The sequence below is a fragment of the Gouania willdenowi genome, unplaced genomic scaffold (genome assembly GCF_900634775.1).
Source record: "Gouania willdenowi unplaced genomic scaffold, fGouWil2.1 scaffold_82_arrow_ctg1, whole genome shotgun sequence".
Lineage (NCBI taxonomy): Eukaryota > Metazoa > Chordata > Actinopteri > Blenniiformes > Gobiesocidae > Gouania > Gouania willdenowi.
Window position 1 is genome coordinate 32,474 of NW_021145248.1, and position 21,041 is coordinate 53,514.

The 21,041-nt window shown below is 40.4% G+C and overlaps 1 protein-coding gene across 5 annotated transcripts; it reads left to right on the forward strand.

Annotated features, from left to right (window-relative positions):
• Positions 1-61: 61 nt before the first annotated feature.
• LOC114460865 (nucleoporin nup189-like) lies at positions 62-20,117 on the forward strand. Of its 5 annotated transcripts, none has more exons than XM_028442736.1 (20): positions 62-290; positions 1,963-2,069; positions 2,140-2,235; positions 6,300-6,482; positions 6,760-6,932; positions 7,126-7,263; positions 7,331-7,460; positions 9,188-9,280; positions 10,533-10,673; positions 12,022-12,194; positions 12,289-12,426; positions 12,494-12,623; positions 14,348-14,440; positions 15,693-15,833; positions 17,282-17,415; positions 17,607-17,794; positions 17,887-17,971; positions 18,472-18,556; positions 19,630-19,810; positions 19,977-20,117. In XM_028442736.1, the coding sequence occupies exons 2-18, from the start codon at positions 1,991-1,993 to the stop codon at positions 18,481-18,483; spliced, it is 2,127 nt and encodes a 708-aa protein (XP_028298537.1). In that variant the 5' UTR covers positions 62-290; positions 1,963-1,990; the 3' UTR covers positions 18,484-18,556; positions 19,630-19,810; positions 19,977-20,117. The 5 variants fall into 5 exon arrangements, with proteins under 5 accessions (XP_028298537.1, XP_028298536.1, XP_028298539.1 ...); XM_028442735.1 differs by having other exon boundaries at positions 65-290; positions 10,536-10,673; positions 17,282-17,418; XM_028442734.1 differs by having other exon boundaries at positions 66-290; positions 15,696-15,833; positions 17,282-17,418.
• The last annotated feature ends 924 nt before the right edge of the window (positions 20,118-21,041 follow it).

Below are 21,041 nucleotides of genomic sequence, written 5' to 3' on the forward strand. Positions count from 1 at the left end.
TTCCTCAAATATATCTGTGAATCAGACTCAGAATGACCTGAGACTTTCAACATGGCTCCTGCTTGGTTTAGGGGGGCAACTTCAGATTTGTTTGGACTGCAATGATATCGTTCATAAATTATTTCATACTTGTCTTAAATGCAAGTTTGTAGAACAGCTCAGTGTTGACAGGTAGTCATGGTAACTCAGGATAAGTTGAAAGCTGTATAGAATCTACAGGAGTGACTGCACTAAACACAACCTAAATATTGACCAGCAGGTGTCCTCAGTGAGCAACGTTTATAACTAAGGTGAGTAATAAAAATAATAATACATATTATTAAAATTAAAATAGGCTTTATATATATATATATATATATATATATATATATATATATATATATATATATATATATATATATATATATATATATAGCTTGATTTCTAGCTTTAAATGCTGCATACTCAGTGGTGTGCTGGTTTCTTATGGTGAATAACGGAGCGTTTCGTTTGCAGCTCCACCAGGACTTATTTTTGCGTTATAGGAATATTACAAATTGCGATCCTTTGCTCTCTTTTTATGTGTATTACTGCCGACATGCTAAGCTAACTGTGCCTACGTGTCTGTGAGTGTTGTTCTCCTGTAGCAGAGGCATGCGCACACAGACACATGCTCACATGCAGCTTCAGAGCTTTCGTTTGTGTCTTTCTGATTTACACGTATGATTTACATGTATATATATATATATATGTATATGTGTGTGTGTGTGTGTTCCTCAAATATCTCTGTGAATCAGGCTCAGAATGACCTGAGACTTTCAACATGGCTCCTGTTGTTTATTAGTGTTTTAATGGTGTTTATTAGTGTTTTAATGGTGTTTATTAGTGTTTTAATGTTATTTATTACTGTTTTAATGTTGTTTATTAGTGTTTTAATGTTTGTTAGTGTTTTAATGGTGTTTGTTAGTGTTTTAATGTTATTTATTAGTGTTTTAATGGTGTTTGTTAGTGTTTTAATGTAATTTTTTTGTGTTTTAATGTAATTTTTTGTGTTTTAGTGGTGTTTATTAGTGTTTTAATGGTGTTTATTAGTGTTTTAGTGGGGATGTTCTTTAGATATTTAGAAAGTACAAACAGTAAGTGGTTTATAATCAATGGCAACATTTTGCATAATTAAAAACATGAATTCAACAATGAAATATTAAAGTGTTCTCTTTGCTGTAAAAAGAGGGAAAGGTTTATTACTTCTAATAATTTTACGCGTTAAAACGCTTTTAATCACTGTTTTAACACAATCAGAACCCAGTTAACCCTTCAACATGACTGTATGTAACGGGTCAGTTAAAATAAGGTGAATCTACCATAATATAGTTCTATAGATGTAATCAAGCCTAGGGTTGTGTCCCATAACTGTGACACTCTCTCCTATCTGCACATTTAGGCCCCTTCCACTAGGGTGAGTGATATGGTAAAATAAATCATCACAATTCTTTCTTCGTAAGATCACGATTTTGTCGTAATTTTTTTCATTCCGATCATTTGGACCATTTTTCAAGTTTTTTACCAATAAAATAAACCAATCCACTTACTTATAATCATCGCCCTCAATGGGAAAAAAGGGATAAAAGATCATTAGAATACTTTTTAAACATTTAAAAAAAATACTGTAAGCAATTTATCAAACTGGTTCCAACACAATTATCCTCAAACAAAAAGTTATTTTAGTCAGTCTTTTTACTTTGTTTAAAGTGGTTTAGCATTAGCAGCACTTGCTACATATTAGTCTAGTGATTTCCATTTATTTTAACCTTAACCCCCAAAAACATCAGAATTTTTACAAGCGTACGCCTGTCTCTGGATTGAGACGTACGCTTTTTTCACGCAAGCCTGTGTAAATGAGGCCCCTGGTGTCAGCACATTATAATTGTTGTAAATGTGGCCCCCTCCCTGTGTGATGTTGACCAAAGCCCCTCCTGTGTGCAGAGTTGGTACGGTCCTGCAGTCAGGCAGCATGTTCAACAAGTCCTTTGCTACTCCCTTTGGGGGGGGAACGGGAGCCTTCGGAGCCTCGTCTACGTTTGGACAGCAGAGTAAGTCTTCTGACCGCTGACCTGTGGGGGTGTCTGGACTGGTTTTATAAGTGTGTGTGTGTGTGTGCAGACGCAGGCTTTGGAACCACGAACAGCTTTGGGACATCAGCGTTTGGGACGACCACCAACAGCGGGGGCGTGTTCGGCTCTACGCAGAACAAACCAGGTGAGTCGGGCTTCTATTGTTAAGAACTGAACTGTCTCATCTGATCTGAGGGGTGTTCCAGAAAGCAGGTTATGTTCATACTCTGAGTTTGTGGTTTTATAAAGTGAGGTTAGTTCTACTCTGAGTCTGTAACCATGGTAACGTTCTCCATGAACTGAACCTACTCACTGGCAGGTTTTGTTTAAGAAACCCTGGGTTTCTACTGGCTCTGCCCACCTGGCTCCGCCCACCTGAACACTTTAATGAACAATGACACTCTTCTCTGATGTTGGTTTTCTTTATAACGTTGGTGATGCAGATCATTTAGTGAAAGGCTCTGATAGATCAATCATCCAATCAGAAAGTTTGATCTGTATTAAAACACCTACTGATGTCTGTAGTAAAGTTCACTGGATATAAACCTGTGGATAATGTAAAGGAACATTTACCCCTTAAATATGACATGATACACTTTTAATACATTTTAAGGCTCCACATTTACAGGTGCTGGTCATGAAATTAGAATATCATGAAAAAGTTGATGTTTTTCAGTAATTTCTTTTAAAACGTGAAACTTGTATAATGTACACATTAATTTCACACAGACTGATATATTTAAAGTGTTTATTTATTGCAATGTTGATGATTATAACTGACAACTTATGAAAACCTCAAATTGAGTATCTCAGAAAATTAGAAGATTATGGAGAGGTTAAATATTGAAGACGCCTGGTGTTCTTCAAAGACCTTTAGATGTTCTCCAGTCTAGTTCTGTAGGTCTACACAATCATGGAGAAAACTGCTGACCTGACAGTTTTCCAAAAGACGACCACTGACACCTTGAACAAGGAGGACCAGACACAAAGGTCATGGTTAAATAGGCTGGATGTTCACAGAGCTCTGTGTCCAAACACATTAATAGAGAGGTGAAGAAAAGGAAAAGATGTGGTGGAAAAAAGTCTACAAACAATAGTGATAACCACGCCTCCTGGAGAGGATTGTGAAACTAAACCCATTCAAACATGTGGAGGAGATTCACAAAGAGTGACTGTAGCTGGAGTCAGTGCTTCAAGAACCACCACGTACAGATGTATTTAAGACATGGTTTCAGCTGTAGTATTCCTGGTGTCAAGACACTGAACTAGAGACAGCGTCAGAAGCGTCTCGTCTGGGCTAAAAACAAAAAGGACTGGACTGCTGCTGAGTGGTCCAAAGTGATTTTCTCTGATCAAAGTACATTTAGCATGTCCTTTGGAGATCAAGGTCCCAGAGTCTGGAGGAAGAGAGGAGAGGAACAGAATCCATGTTGCTTGAGGTGGAGTGTCAAGTTTACACAGTCAGTGATGGTTTGGGGTGCCATGTCATGTGCTGGTGTTGGTCCACTGTGGTTTCTTAGGTCCAAGGTCAATGTAGACGTCTACCAGTAAGTTTTAGAGCACTTCATGCTTCCTGCTGCTGACCAACTTTATGGAGATGCACATTTCATTTTCTAACAGGACCTAACACCTGCACACAGTGCCAAAGCTACCAGTACCTGGTTTAAGGACCATGGTATCCCTGTTCTTGATTGGTCACCAAACTGGCCTGACCTTCACCCCATAGAACATCTATGAGGTTTTGTGAAGAGGAAGATGTGAGACACCAGACCCAACAATGCAGAAGAGCTGAAGGTCACTATCAGATCAACCTGGGCTCTCATAACACCTGAGCACTACCACAGACTGACCCACTCCATGCCACGCCCATTGCTGCAGTAATTCAGACAAAACCAACTAAGTACTGAGTACATGATCATACTTTTCATCTTCATACTTTTCAGTTGGTCAACATTTCTACAAATCTGTATCAGTTTTAGTAATATTTGAATTTTCTAGGATAATGAATTTGGGATTTTCATGAGTTTTCAGTTATAATCATCAACATTAAAATAAATAAACATTTAAAATATATCAGTTTGTGTGAAATGAAATAATATAATAAACAAGTTTCACTTTTTGAATAGAATTACTGAAATAAATCAACTTTTTCATGATATTCTAATTATATGACCAGCATCTGTACATCATGTCTTAAAAAGATCAAAGAGCAGTGTCATTGTGGACGTTACAACTGTTATATACCTGTTAGGATAGTGTGTGTGTGTGTGGTGCAAAGGGAAAGGAAGTGCACTTCAAGGTGGAGTCAGGGGTTTGAATCCTACCTGGGTTATCATTTTATGATGTTTAGAATACGTCGTTTTTGGACGTCCAGACCACAGTGACTACATGATCAGGGCTCTACAATAACGTATCCAGTATCCAGAATTTGGTTCCACCTTTTTTTTCCATTTTTTTGGAGCAGGGGTGGGGGTAGTACACAGCATAGCCATGCATGCTAATGAATAGTTGACTTAAATGGCGTACCATAGTTTTGTATGAAGTAAAAATTGACAATGACTCAAGATATGTTTTAGTGTCGATATTAAGTTTTTCTGCAACAATCAGTGGCTGAAATAACAGGTCATTTATTTTATATCATTTTAAAAGATGTAACTATTTTTTTTTTTTTAAATAAAATTAAATCATAACATCAGGTTACATGTATTCTGTTTATTTTACAGAACTGCTGTTCAGGAATTAAGCTAACATTAGCATAACCAACATATCTGCATTGTTTCACCCATGAATTAAATTCAGAGGGTCCAGCTCTGATAGTGGGGTCTCCTAACCCTCTTCCCCTGGTCAGGGGTCTGCAACCTTTACTCTACAAGGAACCATTTAACCTCATCTCACCTGGATTAAAGTCCTCCTGGAGCCATAAATACCTTCTCTATGACAACAATACAGTGTATTACATTATATACAGTTATAATTATATAGAATAATGTTTGATTTCATTTGATTTATATTGATCATGTAAATGAAAACTTAAAAACAGTTTAAAATAAAATAAATTGACATCAATAAATAAAACAGTATCTTCATCTTCAAATTCTTACACATCTCAGTTTACATGAACACAATGTTATATAAAGAAAATTTTGATAGTTAATGTATATGAAAGTCTACAAAAAGTAACATGAATATGATAATACATGATCATGTGATAAACACATGCTAATTACTCATTTCTTGCCACACATAAAACATACATATTTAACCTGTACATTGGTGGTTAAATGAATCTGTTCCCACACAATTAAAATCTCTATTTTCTTCCAGAATAGTGTTTTTGTTGGTTTAGTTATTTACCAGGAATTTAAAACTTAAGGTTAGCCACAGGTGCAGGAAAGTTGATGGTCTGTAGATGTTGTAGGAGGTGAAGTAGGAATGTGCTGAGTCATTGTACAACGTGATTTATTTTAGGTTAATAAATTGTTATATCATGATTTTATTTATCATAAATCATTAATAACCTCTCTAAAAAATAACTATTTAATTCAATAGTTTTTTAAAGCTAGAGGGAGCCATTGTATAAGAGTCAAAGGGCCACATTAGGCCCCGGAACCACAGGTAGCAGACCCCTGCTGTGGTAGAACCACAGCTGAACATCTGTCCTGGTATCATGGTCCATCAGTTCTGGTCCCTCCATGATGATTCTGATGAGTGTGTACGCTCTATTGCTGAGCTCAGCACGTTTGACATTTTTACTGCTGCTCTCAATGTGTAGCGTGCACTCAGTAATCGACTCGTTATGTCTGACTCGGTTCATAGCGGACCGTGTGTACTCCAAAGGAGCTCATTGGTGTTTTTACTCAGCTTATTCAACGTTGCATTACCCGCAGCAAAGTTGCGTGAGCGTGCACCGTCTCATCACCAGCAGTTTTTTTATCGCGCTTGTGCACGTAAATAACCCAAGGTTTACATACTCAGGGTTGATTGATCCACTTCATACCAGCTGTAATAGAATCTGATACCCAGAGTTTACATCGCGGGGTATGTTGACCCAGAGTTTATGGATAGACTCAGAGTTTGTTAACCCTCCTTTATGGAATACCACCCTGGTCTATCACATGTCTCTCCTTCAGCCAATGAGGGAGCAGTGAGCTGGTTGTACCTTTAGCTCTTACGCTCGCGCTAACGTGTTTTCTTCTTCTTGTTCTCCAGGCGGACTTTTTGGGTCAACTAACTTCTCCCAGCCAGTCACCTCCTCCACCAGCGCTGGATTTGGGTTTGGGGCGGCAAGCGGAGCCTCCAGCCTGTTTGGAAACACGGGGGGCGAGGCAGGGGGCGGGCTCTTTTCTCAGCCCAACAATGCCTTCAGCGCCAACAAGCCCACATCATTTGGAAGTCAGGAACCTTTAGTATCCTTAGCAGAGGTTCTCAACTCAGGGGCTGGGACCCATTTGGTGTTTTATTTTATTTTGAAGGAGATTTATTTATGAATGAGCATCTCCTCATGCTACACATTACAGTTAATTAGTTTATAACAGAAGCAGTGCTGTTCTGTTCCAATCTGTTTCCTGTGTGTGTTGCTGAGTCATGGTCCTGCTGCAGTTGAGAACCTCTGCACTGTGTAGGTTCTAGTTTCTGTGGACGTGTCTGAGTGAGTCTTCCGTGTTCTCAGGTTTTGGTACCAGCACCAGCAGCGGTGGCGGAGGTTTGTTTGGCGCCGCCAACGCCACCTCAAATCCGTTCGGAGGAGGAGCCACGTCTCTATTTGGAGGCTCCAGCTTTACCTCGACTCAGCAACAGCAGCAGCAGCAACAACAACAACCGGGGACAACGGTCAAGTTCAACGTGAGGCCCTGCTTTGATCATATAAAGAATAGATCTGTTCCTAAATGTACCAATATCAACAAGCACCTTTTTTAAACTTTATTTAATCAGATAAGTCACTGAGCAGGTTCTCATTTACAATGACAAACAGGAAGTGGTTTAGGGTTCAGGGGTGACCCACTTCCTAACTGGCCCATGTGTGTGGTGTGTTCAGGGTCTGTTCGGTAACACTGCAGCGTCTCAGGCCGGGGGTCTGTTTGGAGCGGCTCAGACCAGCACCGCCTCTGGATTCGGCGCGGCCACCGGATTGTTCGGACAAACCAACCCCGGCTTTGGAAACACGGGCACACAGGTACAATCTCATGTGTATTTAACACAGAAACAGGCCGGTGGGTGGAGCTAACTGTCTGTCCTTATAGCCAAGTCAGTTTGGGAATAAAAGTGCTGGGTTTGGCACCACCACCACCAGCGCCCCCTCCTTTGGTACCGGACTGTTTGGAAACAAGCCTGCTCTCACCCCGGGAACGGGAAACAACACGTCTACTTTTGGTACGTCTAAACTCTGACATGATTCATCAGTTAGCTCAGGATAATGAGCTGACACACACCCATCACAGTTACACACAGTCCAAGCATTGGTTTTTTTTTTTTTAAAGATATCTTTATTATTTTTCAATTTAAAGACAAAAAGCAAGAAACATTTACATCAATTACCATCTTTTAAACAGTGCAGGCAATAAAAAGCAAAAACTATCACCAACCCACATAATACAAAATTAAGCACGTGTGTATCACAGAACCATAAAAAAAAAACAAAAACACATGAATAAGAGTAAAAATTATTACAATAACAAGAGATTATTAAAATATTACAAATAAAATGGCTACATAGCCAAGACTTCAGGCACTAAAGAGTTACAGCTTTTCCTCTTGATCAAAGGTCTAAAATATGTTGAACGAGTCTCTTTAGGATTATCTGTCCATCTAAGACCATAAACGCCTCTTCACACAGTCTGTGTTTTCTGTAGTCTGACATAAGTTAGAAACAGGTCCCATATTTTATAGAATGAAGAGTGTTTGACCTTGAGCCAGTAGGTCATTGGCTCCAGGGGTAAGAGTTCTATTATACTTTGTACCCACATTGAGAGCTGAGGAGGTTTGTCAGAGATCTATTTAAGTAAAATACATCTTCTAGCACCAAACAAAAGGACATCAAGGAGCTTCAACAACAAACCAAGAATACAAAATACAGGCCTAAGATCTACATTTTTACCAAATATTACAGAAATTCCTTTATGTACATTTTCCCAAAACATTTTAATGAAAGGACAGTCAAAGATACAGTGGAAGTATGTCCCCTCAATGACCTTATATTTATTACTATACTTTGTAAAAGAAGGATTGAATCTATTCAGTAACAGTGGTGTAATTAGAAGCCTGTCAATCATTTTGAACTGTATTTCCTTAACCTTGTTAGTAGACAGAACTTATTAGAGAGATTATTGGTCCAAGCATTGTTAATGTAACTCAGTGGTTCCTCTTCTGACCTTTAACCCTAACCATGTAATAATGTCATGTCAGATACATTGTAGCCCCACAGTGACATTTGTCTCTGAATTGTACCTCCTGCCAGGGAACAATATATAATAATAATATTCTGTAAGCACACAAGATCAAATCTGATTCAGAATTATTGATGTAATTAATTAGCCTAATGGTATTTTCAGTGAGAAACGATCTCCAAATATTAGTTGATTGAACATATGAGTAATGCAACATATTGATCAGCCTCAAACTGTAATACAACAAAGACGTAGCTACATATTTATTCTAAACACTTTCCCTCTGCTCTGAATATGAACAGAAAATTGATTATTTTAGTTTTGAACATAAGTTGTGCTGTTTTAAAGAGGAATTAATTGTTGATTGTGCTGCTCATATAGAAATAGAATAAATACAACTTTCTTTAAAAACCAATGAAATAATGGGAAATTAATATAGATGTTGTTTTTAGAGACATATTATTGAGAGTGGAACACTTTTAATAATGACTGACCTCCATGAGACCAAATGATTCTGTACATATTGACAACAACATTCAGATGTTTCTTTGTTATCTGTGATATTATTAACATCTGTTTTTGAATGATTAGTGGGTTCAATGCTGTGTGTGGTCAGATCACATCGTTCACTCAGCGCGCACACACACACACACACACACGATGCTCATTGGACAATAACAGGATGAGTGGATGATTCCTCTTGTTTTTCTGAAGGTTCTGGGGCAAATCCAGCTGCAGGAAGTTTGTTTGGGAACAAAACGACCACTGGTGGACTAGAAACTGGACTGGGAACCAGCTTTGGCACTGGTAAGGGTTTCTGAGCACCAGGTTCATCTGGTCCAGTCATACACTGAACAAAAATATAAACGCAATAGTTTATTTTTATTTTCATGAGGTAAACTCAAAGATCTAAAACATTGTCTATAAACACTAAAGACATATTTCTCTCAAATATTGTTGATAAATGTGTGTTAATGAGCAGAGATAATCCATCCCACCTCACAGGTGTGGCATATCAACATGCTGATTAGACAGCATGATTATTGCACAGGTGTGCCTCAGGGTGGCCACAATAAAAGGCCACTCTAAAATGTTCAGTTTTGCTTTATTGGGGGGTCTGTGGGTGTATCTGGTGGGACAACCATTAGCCTCCCATAGTGCAACACATCTCCTTCGCATATAGTTGATCAGGTTATTGATTGTGGTCTATGGAATGTTGGTCCATTCCTCCAAGCTGCTGGATATTAGCAGGAAGTGGAACACGCTGTGGTATCCGCCCATCAGAGCATCCTAAACATGCTCAATGGGTCACATGACCACTGACTGTGCTGGTCATTCAACATCTGGGATGTTTTCAGCTTCAGGAATTATGTTTGGATCCTAGCAACACGAGGCCGAGCATTATCATGCTGCAACACGAGGTGATGGTCGTGGATGAATGACACAACAATCAGCCTCAGGAGCATTTAACCACTCAAGTGGGTTATGATGATGAACTGCAGTCAGGTGGAGACCCCGATGAGGACAACGACCATGCAGATGAACTTCCCTGAGATGCTTTCTGACAGTTTGAGCAGAAATTCTTTGGTTATACAAAGCGATTGTAGCAGCAGCTGTCCTGCTGGCTGGTCTCAGACCTTCATGGAGGTGAACATGCTGGATGTGGAGGTCCTGGACTGGTGTGGTTACACGTGGTCTGTGATTGTGAGGCCGGTTGGATGTACTGCCTAATTCTCTGAAACGCCTTTATGGACGTCTTATGGTAGAGAAATGAATATTCACAGCTCTGGTGGACATTCCTGCAGTCAGCATGATAATTACACGCTCCCTCAGAACTAACGACATCTGTGGCATTGTGCTGTGATTAAACTGATCATTTTTAGAGTGGCCTTTTATTGTGGCCACTCTGAGGCACACCTGTATAATGAAATATGTCTCGTGTTTATAGAAAATGTTTTAGATCTTTAAGTTCAGCTCATGAAAAATGGGAGCAAAAACACAAGTGTTGTGTGTATATTTTTGTTCAGTGCATAATAACACTAGTTTATGTGTGTGTCAGCAGTGGGACCAGGACATTCTCTCTTTGGGAACAACCAGAACAAACTGGGCTCCACACTGGGAACAATGGGAGCATTTGGAGCCTCAGGCTCTAACACTGGGACCAGCACTTTGGGCGTTGGTCCTCCGCAGCAGCCAGTTGGTGAGTTGGTTTTAACGTTCTATGGCAAAGGGCCTCAAACACACATTTACATACAAGGAACGTTTAGAGTCTAGGATTAAGACTCAAACATATTTGGGCGAACACCTGCAAAACTGAGTTTGCCAGACCAATAAAATGCAAAGCTGAGTTTTTACTACTGCAAGGACTTCTCTGCCTAGTGGTGTCACACAAAACCAGGGACGTCCAATTTGGGGCCTGCGGGCCAAAGTTAGCCTGCAGCCGATTGGTTTTGGCCCGCTGTCCATGTTTGAAATTATTTTAAAAAAAATCCCCCATTTCCTGCAGATTTTTTTGTTGCACTTCCTCCCATCACCACAAAGTGCCATTGTTTTACATTGGGAGTAGGGGGGGCGCTATTTATTTCTTGTCAGCTCAGATCTGTAGCATATGACCAGAGTAGCGTTTAGATCGGGCCCAAAAAATCAAGTCCGACCCGACCTGAGCCTGACCCATTAACTTAAACTGTAGGCCCGAGCCCGAAGCAAACCCGACGTAAATTATTTTATTGAACGTATTGCAGCCGGTAGATTAATAGCGTGGTGCCTCGCGCAGCAAAGGGGGGGCGGGGATGGGGTGTGTGCACACACTCACCGCAGCCCAAAAGGTATTTTAATGACATGATTCGAGCCGTAATCACAGTTTTACTGGATTTAATGGAGGTCGTAGTAACACGCCAAAAATAAACAATCAAACACACAAAGAACCGTCTTACACTGTCATACACTCACACTACCATGGGAACACAATTGTTCACTCTTTTCCTACTTACACCTGCCCTTTCCCCAGCCTCCCAGCCAATCAACACTCAGAACACATGTAAACAAAGACACACATAGGCAGAGAAAGCTGTACATAACCATGATGCCTTCAGGGCCATGGCAAATAATCATCAGTGACTGTGAACGCTGAACAACTAAACACAACACTGTTAATATCCTGTCCCACTACTAGCAGAAATCAATTTAGAAATTATACCACAACAATATAGAAGTGTTTGTTTATTAAAAAATTATGTTAATGTAATAGAGATTAAAAAAAAAAGTTAAAAAGAAGAAGAAAAATAAAAGTTAAAAATGGAGGCCGAACCGACAACTGAGCGAGAAAATGAGACCTGAACTCAGGTCTCTGTAACTTTCACATTCTAAATCACATCTTCATAAACTTTATATCCACCTGTTCACAGCAAATAACACGTTGGCCTGTTTCCTGACGCTCGCCCCAAACCCGTCATCTTTCGTCACGTACTTCCATGGGCTCTACAAAAGCTCTGCACTGTGTAGGTTCTAGTTTCTGTGGACGTGTCTGAGTGAGTCTTCTGTGTTCTCAGGTTTTGGTACCAGCACCAGCAGTGGTGGCGGAGGTTTGTTTGGCGCCGCCAACGCCACCTCAAATCCGTTAGGAGGAGGAGCCACGTCTCTATTTGGAGGCTCCGGCTTTACCTCGACTCAGCAACAGCAGCAGCAGCAACAACAACAACCGGGGACAACGGTCAAGTTCAACGTGAGGCCCTGCTTTGATCATATAAAGAATAGATCTGTTCCTAAATGTACCAATATCAACAAGCACCTTTTTGGCCCGTGTGTGGTGTGTTCAGGGTCTGTTCGGTAACACTGCAGCGTCTCAGGCCGGGGGTCTGTTTGGAGCGGCTCAGACCAGCACCGCCTCTGGATTCGGCGCGGCCACCGGATTGTTCGGACAAACCAACCCCGGCTTTGGAAACACGGGCACACAGGTACAATCTCATGTGTATTTAACACAGAAACAGGCCGGTGGGTGGAGCTAACTGTCTGTCCTTATAGCCAAGTCAGTTTGGGAATAAAAGTGCTGGGTTTGGCACCACCACCACCAGCGCCCCCTCCTTTGGTACCGGACTGTTTGGAAACAAGCCTGCTCTCACCCCGGGAACGGGAAACAACACGTCTACTTTTGGTACGTCTAAACTCTGACATGATTCAGCAGTTAGCTCAGGATGATGAGCTGACACACACCCATCACAGTTACACACAGTCCAAGCATTGTTTTTTTTTTTTTAAAGATATCTTTATTATTTTTCAATTTAAAGACAAAAAGCAAGAAACATTTACATCAATTAGCATCTTTTAAACAGTGCAGGCAATAAAAAGCAAAAACTATCACCAACCCACATAATACAAAATTAAGCATGCATGTATCACAAAAGCGTGAAAAAAAACAAAAACACATGAATAAGAGTAAATGTTATTACAATAACAAGAGATTATTAAAATATTACAAATAAAATGGCTACATAGCCAAGACTTCAGGCACTAAAGAGTTACAGCTTTTCCTCTTGATCAAAGGTCTAAAATATGTTGAACGAGTCTCTTTAGGATTATCTGTCCATCTAAGACCATAAACGCCTCTTCACACAGTCTGTGTTTTCTGTAGTCTGACATAAGTTAGAAACAGGTCCCATATTTTATAAAACAAAGAGTGTTTGACCTTGAGCCAGTAGGTCATTGGCTCCAGGGGTAAGAGTTCTATTATACTTTGTACCCACATTGAGAGCTGAGGAGGTTTGTCAGAGATCTATTTAAGTAAAATACATCTTCTAGCACCAAACAAAAGGACATCAAGGAGCTTCAACAACAAACCAAGAATACAAAATACAGGCCTAAGATCTACATTTTTACCAAATATTACAGAAATTTCTTTATGTACATTTTCCCAAAACATTTTAATGAAAGGACAGTCAAAGATACAGTGGAAGTATGTCCCCTCAATGACCTTATATTTATTACTATACTTTGTAAAAGAAGGATTGAATCTATTCAGTAACAGTGGTGTAATTAGAAGCCTGTCAATCATTTTGAACTGTATTTCCTTAACCTTGTTACTAGACAGAACTTATTAGAGAGATTATTAGTCCAAGCATTGTTAATGTAACTCAGTGGTTCCTCTTCTGACCTTTAACCCTAACCATGTAATAATGTCATGTCAGATACATTGTAGCCCCACAGTGACATTTGTCTCTGAATTGTACCTCCTGCCAGGGAACAATATATAATAATAATATTCTGTAAGCACACAAGATCAAATCTGATTCAAAATTATTGATGTAATTAATTAGCCTAATGGTATTTTCAGTGAGAAACGATCTCCAAATATTAGTTGATTGAACATATGAGTAATGCAACATATTGATCAGCCTCAAACTGTAATACAACAAAGACGTATCTACATATTTATTCTAAACACTTTCCCTCTGCTCTGAATATGAACAGAAAATTGATTATTTTAGTTTTGAACATAAGTTGTGCTGTTTTAAAGAGGAATTAATTGTTGATTGTGCTGCTCATATAGAAATAGAATAAATACAACTTTCTTTAAAAACCAATGAAATAATGGGAAATTAATATAGATGTTGTTTTAGAGACATATTATTGAGAGTGGAACACTTTTAATAATGACTGACCTCCATGAGACCAAATGATTCTGTACATATTGACAAAAACATTCAGATGTTTCTTTGTTATCTGTGATATTATTAACATCTGTTTTTGAATGATTAGTGGGTTCAATGCTGTGTGTGGTCAGATCACATCGTTCACTCAGCGCGCACACACACACACACACACACGATGCTCATTGGACAATAACAGGATGAGTGGATGATTCCTCTTGTTTTTCTGAAGGTTCTGGGGCAAATCCAGCTGCAGGAAGTTTGTTTGGGAACAAAACGACCACTGGTGGACTAGAAACTGGACTGGGAACCAGCTTTGGCACTGGTAAGGGTTTCTGAGCACCAGGTTCATCTGGTCCAGTCATACACTGAACAAAAATATAAACGCAATAGTTTATTTTTATTTTCATGAGGTAAACTCAAAGATCTAAAACATTGTCTATAAACACTAAAGACATATTTCTCTCAAATATTGTTGATAAATGTGTGTTAATGAGCAGAGATAATCCATCCCACCTCACAGGTGTGGCATATCAACATGCTGATTAGACAGCATGATTATTGCACAGGTGTGCCTCAGGGTGGCCACAATAAAAGGCCACTCTAAAATGTTCAGTTTTGCTTTATTGGGGGGTCTGTGGGTGTATCTGGTGGGACAACCATTAGCCTCCCATAGTGCAACAGATCTCCTTCGCATATAGTTGATCAGGTTATTGATTGTGGTCTATGGAATGTTGGTCCATTCCTCCAAGCTGCTGGATATTAGCAGGAAGTGGAACACGCTGTGGTATCCGCCCATCAGAGCATCCTAAACATGCTCAATGGGTCACATGACCACTGACTGTGCTGGTCATTCAACATCTGGGATGTTTTCAGCTTCAGGAATTATGTTTGGATCCTAGCAACACGGGGCCGAGCGTTATCATGCTGCAACACGAGGTGATGGTCGTGGATGAATGACACAACAATCAGCCTCAGGAGCATTTAACCACTCAAGTGGGTTATGATGATAAACTGCAGTCAGGTGGAGACCCCGATGAGGACAACGACCATGCAGATGAACTTCCCTGAGATGCTTTCTGACAGTTTGAGCAGAAATTCTTTGGTTATACAAAGCGATTGTAGCAGCAGCTGTCCTGCTGGCTGGTCTCAGACCTTCATGGAGGTGAACATGCTGGATGTGGAGGTCCTGGACTGGTGTGGTTACACGTGGTCTGTGATTGTGAGGCCGGTTGGATGTACTGCCTAATTCTCTGAAACGCCTTTATGGACGTCTTATGGTAGAGATATGAATATTCACAGCTCTGGTGGACATTCCTGCAGTCAGCATGATAATTACACGCTCCCTCAGAACTAACGACATCTGTGGCATTGTGCTGTGATTAAACTGATCATTTTTAGAGGGGCCTTTTATTGTGGCCACTCTGAGCCACACCTGTATAATGAAATATGTCTCGTGTTTATAGAAAATGTTTTAGGTCTTTGAGTTCAGCTCATGAAAAATGGGAGCAAAAACACAAGTGTTGTGTGTATATTTTTGTTCAGTGTATAATAACACTAGTTTATGTGTGTGTCAGCAGTGGGACCAGGACATTCTCTCTTTGGGAACAACCAGAAAGAACTGGGCTCCACACTGGGAACAATGGGAGCATTTGGAGCCTCAGGCTCTAACACTGGGACCAGCACTTTGGGCTTTGGTCCTCCGCAGCAGCCAGTTGGTGAGTTGGTTTTAACGTTCTATGGCAAAGGGCATCAAACACACATTTACATACAAGGAACGTTTAGAGTCTAGGATTAAGACTCAAACATATTTGGGCGAACACCTGCAAAACTGAGTTTGCCAGACCAATAAAATGCAAAGCTGAGTTTTTACTACTGCAAGGACTTCTCTGCCTAGTGGTGTCACACAAAACCAGGGACGTCCAATTTGGGGCCTGCGGGCCAAAGTTAGCCTGCAGCCGATTGGTTTTGGCCCGCTGTCCATGTTTGAATTTATTTTTAAAAAAAAACCCCATTTCCTGCAGATTTTTTTGTTGCACTTCGTCCCATCACCACAAAGTGCCATTGTTTTACATTGGGAGTAGGGGGGGCGCTATTTATTTCTTGTCAGCTCAGATCTGTAGCATATGACCAGAGTAACGTTTAGATCGGGCCCAAAAAATCAAGTCCGACCCGACCTGAGCCTGACCCATTAACTTAAACTGTAGGCCCGAGCCCGAAGCAAACCCGACGTAAATTATTTTATTGAACGAATTGCAGCCGGTAGATTAATAGCGTGGTGCCTCGCGCAGCAAAAGGGGAGGGGGATGGGGTGTGTGCACACACTCACCGCAGCCCAAAAGGTATTTTAATGACACATCTTCATAAACTTTATATCCACCTGTTCACAGCAAATAACACGTTGGCCTGTTTCCTGATGCTCGCCCCAAACCCGTCATCTTTCGTGACGTACTTCCATGGGCTCCACAAAACCTCTCTTTCATAATGTCTATGCACCGCTGCCTCCACCAACAACGGTCCAAGATGGCGGCGCTGTTGACGTGTTCCTCCACAGTCGATGCGGCGTCTACGTATATAATGTCTATGGTCAGAACTTATGGAACGCTTAAGGCAGTGGAACACGGATAACAGAAAGTTTAAAATTAGTTGGAAACATGTTCCTCCTCCATGTCCGTGTAACAGGGAAACAAAACTTTCTGTGTCACAGGCTGCAGAGCCTCAGATGTAGGACTCGAGACTGTGACCAAAATGGTCTCATATGCGAGTATGTTTTCAATGTGTGTGAGTGGAAAATTTTTTGTGGTCGCATCTGTGCAAGTTTGTATAGGGTAACGCTATTTTATACGGAGCGGCTGAGCGCTTCGTCACGTCCCACAGAATACACATCTCAACTCTTTCTCGCTCCTCACCTAATGTGGCTCTTTGACTCTTATACAATGGCTTCCTATAGCTTTAAACTATTAAAATAAATAGTTATTTTTTTTACAGAGGCTTTTAATGATGACAAATAAAATCAAGATAAAAACAATTTATTAACCTAAAATAATGTGTGTGTTAGTGTGTGTGTATATAAATGTTATGTGTGTGTAAATATATGTTATATATGTGTTAGTGTGTATATATATATATATGTGTGTGTATATAAAAGTTGTGTGTGTGTGTGTAGCTCTCAGTGATCTCAGTGCAGCAGCAGCAGCAGCTCAGCAGCAGTTGTTACAGCAGCAGCTCAGTTATCTGGCTTACAGTCCATATGGAGACTCTCCTCTGTTCAGGAACCCTTTGAGTGACACCAAGAAGGAGGAGGTCAGTCTCACACACACACACACACACACACACACACACACACACACACACACAGTCATAGTGAATGTGTTAAAGTGTCTCACTGACTGATGTTTCCATGTGTTATGTTTTTTAATGTTTAAACTCTTATTGTATCAACAATCTGATTTCAAACACACACACACACACATACTCGCTCTCCCCCACAGCGTTTGAAGCCCACCAATCCCACAGCTCAGAAGGCTCTGACCACACCCACCCACTACAAGCTGACCCCAAGACCCGCCTCCAGGAGGAGACCCAAAGCCCTGCCCCTCTCCTCCGCCTACTCCAAATCTTGTCTGTTTGATTTGCTGGACGACGAGCCCCTCCTCACCTCCTCCTCCTTCATACCCAGGTACTGTAGCTGTGTGTAGTTGTGTGTGTGTCCTGTGTGTGTGTGTGTGTGTGTGTGACCTGTGTGTGTGTGTGTGTGTGTGTGTGCTGCAGGAAGAGCATTAAGAAGTTGGTGCTGAAGAACATGAGCAGCAGTCAGTACAGCAGTGTTCTAAATGGACACACACAACGGACACAGGTAAACACCTTACACACAAACAAGGGACACATGTACACACTCACTACACACACACACACAAAGGTACACACTCACTACACACACAACGGACACAGGTACACACTCACTACACACCTTACACACACAACGGACACATGTACACACTATACACACAACGGACACAAGTACACACTCACTACTCACACACAGACAAAGGTACACACTCACTACACACACAACGGACACATGTACACACTATACACACAACGGACACAAGTACACACTCACTACTCACACACAGACAAAGGTACACACTCACTACTCACACACAGACAAAGGTACACACTCACTACACACACACAGACACAGGTACACACTCACTACACACACAACGGACACAGGTACACACACACTACACAGACACAGATACACGGACACAACGGACACAGGTACACACTCACTACACACTGTAATTTTTCACTATACACTGTGACCTGTGTGTGTGTGTGTGTGTGCTGCAGGAAGAGCATTAAGAAGTTGGTGCTGAAGAACATGAGCAGCAGTCAGTACAGCAGTGTTCTAAATGGACACACACAACGGACACAGGTAAACACCTTACACACACAACGGACACATGTACACACTCACTACTCACACACAGACAAAGGTACACACTCACTACACACACACAGACACAGGTACACACTCACTACACACACAACGGACACAGGTACACACACACTACACAGACACAGATACACGCACACAACGGACACAGGTACACACTCACTACACACTGTAATTTTTCACTATAGTGATGTCACTGATAATAAAGACCATTTTTATTGTTTACATAAATCACTATTATAGATACTTATTAGTTTACATTGGTGTGTTGACACTTATTTACAGAAATGTTGCAATAAAATAGTGTCACTGTTCATAGGACACTTTTTGTATTTGTCTTTCAGAGATATAAAATAAATATGTATTTTTTCACTTCATCTTTTTTTTCTAGTTATGTCATAATTATCGTAGTTTGATTTCTGACCAATATATCGACAATCGCAGTATCGTCATGTCGTGAGATAATCGTTATCGTGAGCTTTGTATAGCATATCGTATCGATAGGTACACAGAGGTTCCCACCCCTACTGCACACTGACACAGACGCAGGTACACACAGTCCCTAACCTCTGACTCCTCCCTCTATGGTTATAATATCAGGGTCCCCACGGTCATGCAATTTCTGGAAAGGTTATGGAATTTAAAAAACGATTTTTCAGTCTTGAAAAGTCATGGAATATTTTAACAGTTTTGGAAATATATGTATTTTATTTGTAAAGTTTAAAATGTGTTCAGCGTTATCTGAGAGTGAATCACCAGATCTCACAAATTCACTGTTGACCTCGTTTATAAAACTGCGTAGATAAGATCACTTCAGCTGGCGTACGCTAAAAACCAGCAAATGCATATGCAGAAAAAAAAGATCTTTGTGCTTCAGAACTAAGTCATGGAAATTTGGTAAAATATTTTGGAAAGGTTTTGAAAAATCATTGTGAAAAAAAGTGTGGGAACCCTGTAATACGTCATGTGACCTCTTGGGGCAGCAGTGAGACCTTCATGATTAGTCTGTTTTATTGCTGCTAAGCTACAGTGTGTCTGTTAACTGACTGCAGTGAGGAGGTGGAGCCTCGGAGTGAGGAGGTGGAGCCTCAGGACGACGCCCCCCACAGCAGCCCTGAGGTGTCCCAGTTCTACGTCAACCCCATCAGTAAGCTCCTCTCACAGAGCAGAGCCCCTCCCAGCCGCCAGGACACCATCACTGAGCTCAACATGCACCGAGCTGTTGGTCTGGAGGTCAGTGAATGCACCATGGAACGTTCTACACACACACACACACACACACACACACACACACACACACACACACACACACACGCACACACACACACACACACACACACACACACACACACACACACAGTATTTATTAACCACTCTCTTTCTGTGTGTGTGTTTTCAGGTGAGCAGTGAAGACGTGTCACTGTCTGAGAGAGATGAATCTGTGCACGAGGAGCAGCACAGTCCTCACCCTGCACGTCACACACACACACGTTTTTTATTCCGGAATTAATGATTCTGAAATAAATTATTCAGAATGAAAGCGTTCTGCTTGGTGTTTACATGTAAACAGGTTTATTCTGCTTTATTCAATCCCTCTTCAGGTCTGAGGGTTGGGAAGGTTCTGATTGGATAGGAGAACGTGACATATTCACGTCTATCAGAAAAAACACAACAAACCTTTTATTTTTGGCTCCAACACAGAAGACCACATGATAAGAACTGTTTACACTTTTATTTTTTATTGAAGAGATGAATAATTTCACTTGTTTTTTTAACAAAGTCATTTGATTTTTCTCTTTCATTTTTACACTATGGAACTTGGAACAAATGAACAATAAATAGGTCTATTTACACTTTTATTTTGAATGTAGTTTTGACAATAACAGTGTTTAACTTTGGTCAGCTGAGCAGGAAATAGAAAACTGTACTTGGACAAATCAGAGCCAGCGGTTACTGTTCTTCATTATATTATGTCTTTCAAGGCTTTTATTAAATAAATATTCTTTGCTCCAGTCCAACGGCAGCCATCTTGGATGATGTTGTCACCAGTCAAACATGTTCAGAACCACCAGAAATAAATTAAAGTGGAATTAAGTGTTTACAAGATCAAGGAATTATTTAATTCTGAATCAAAATCAGAATAAACCTAATTAGGATTCAAGTTTAATTATGAATTACATTTGTATTAGGGGTTTACTTGGTCAATTCAAAGAGGAATTAACTTTTATTCTGCATTAAAAGAGAATTAAAGCTCATGTAAATGTGACCGTTGACTCTGTCACGGCAAATTTGCAGTTGACCTCATTTGGAGACATGATTTATTGCTCTGGTTGAATGATGGAGTCCAGTCGAAGCATTGATGATTTTATAAAAAAGATTTATTATAAAATTAAATAAAAAAGGAGTAAAAAAGAAGCTTCCATCCTGTAAGAATGAAAAGCAGGCCCCAACAAGGATGGTCAAA

Bases quoted from the DNA above. Each gene is read 5' to 3' on its own strand.
- LOC114460865 (XM_028442733.1), top strand. From the start codon at position 1,991: ATGTTCAACAAGTCCTTTGCTACTCCCTTTGGGGGGGGAACGGGAGCC. The intron at 6,483-6,759 runs GTCAGGAACCTT...CCGTGTTCTCAG, and splicing joins CAAGCCCACATCATTTGGAA to GTTTTGGTACCAGCACCAGC. The intron at 12,195-12,288 runs GTGAGGCCCTGC...TGGTGTGTTCAG, and splicing joins GGACAACGGTCAAGTTCAAC to GGTCTGTTCGGTAACACTGC.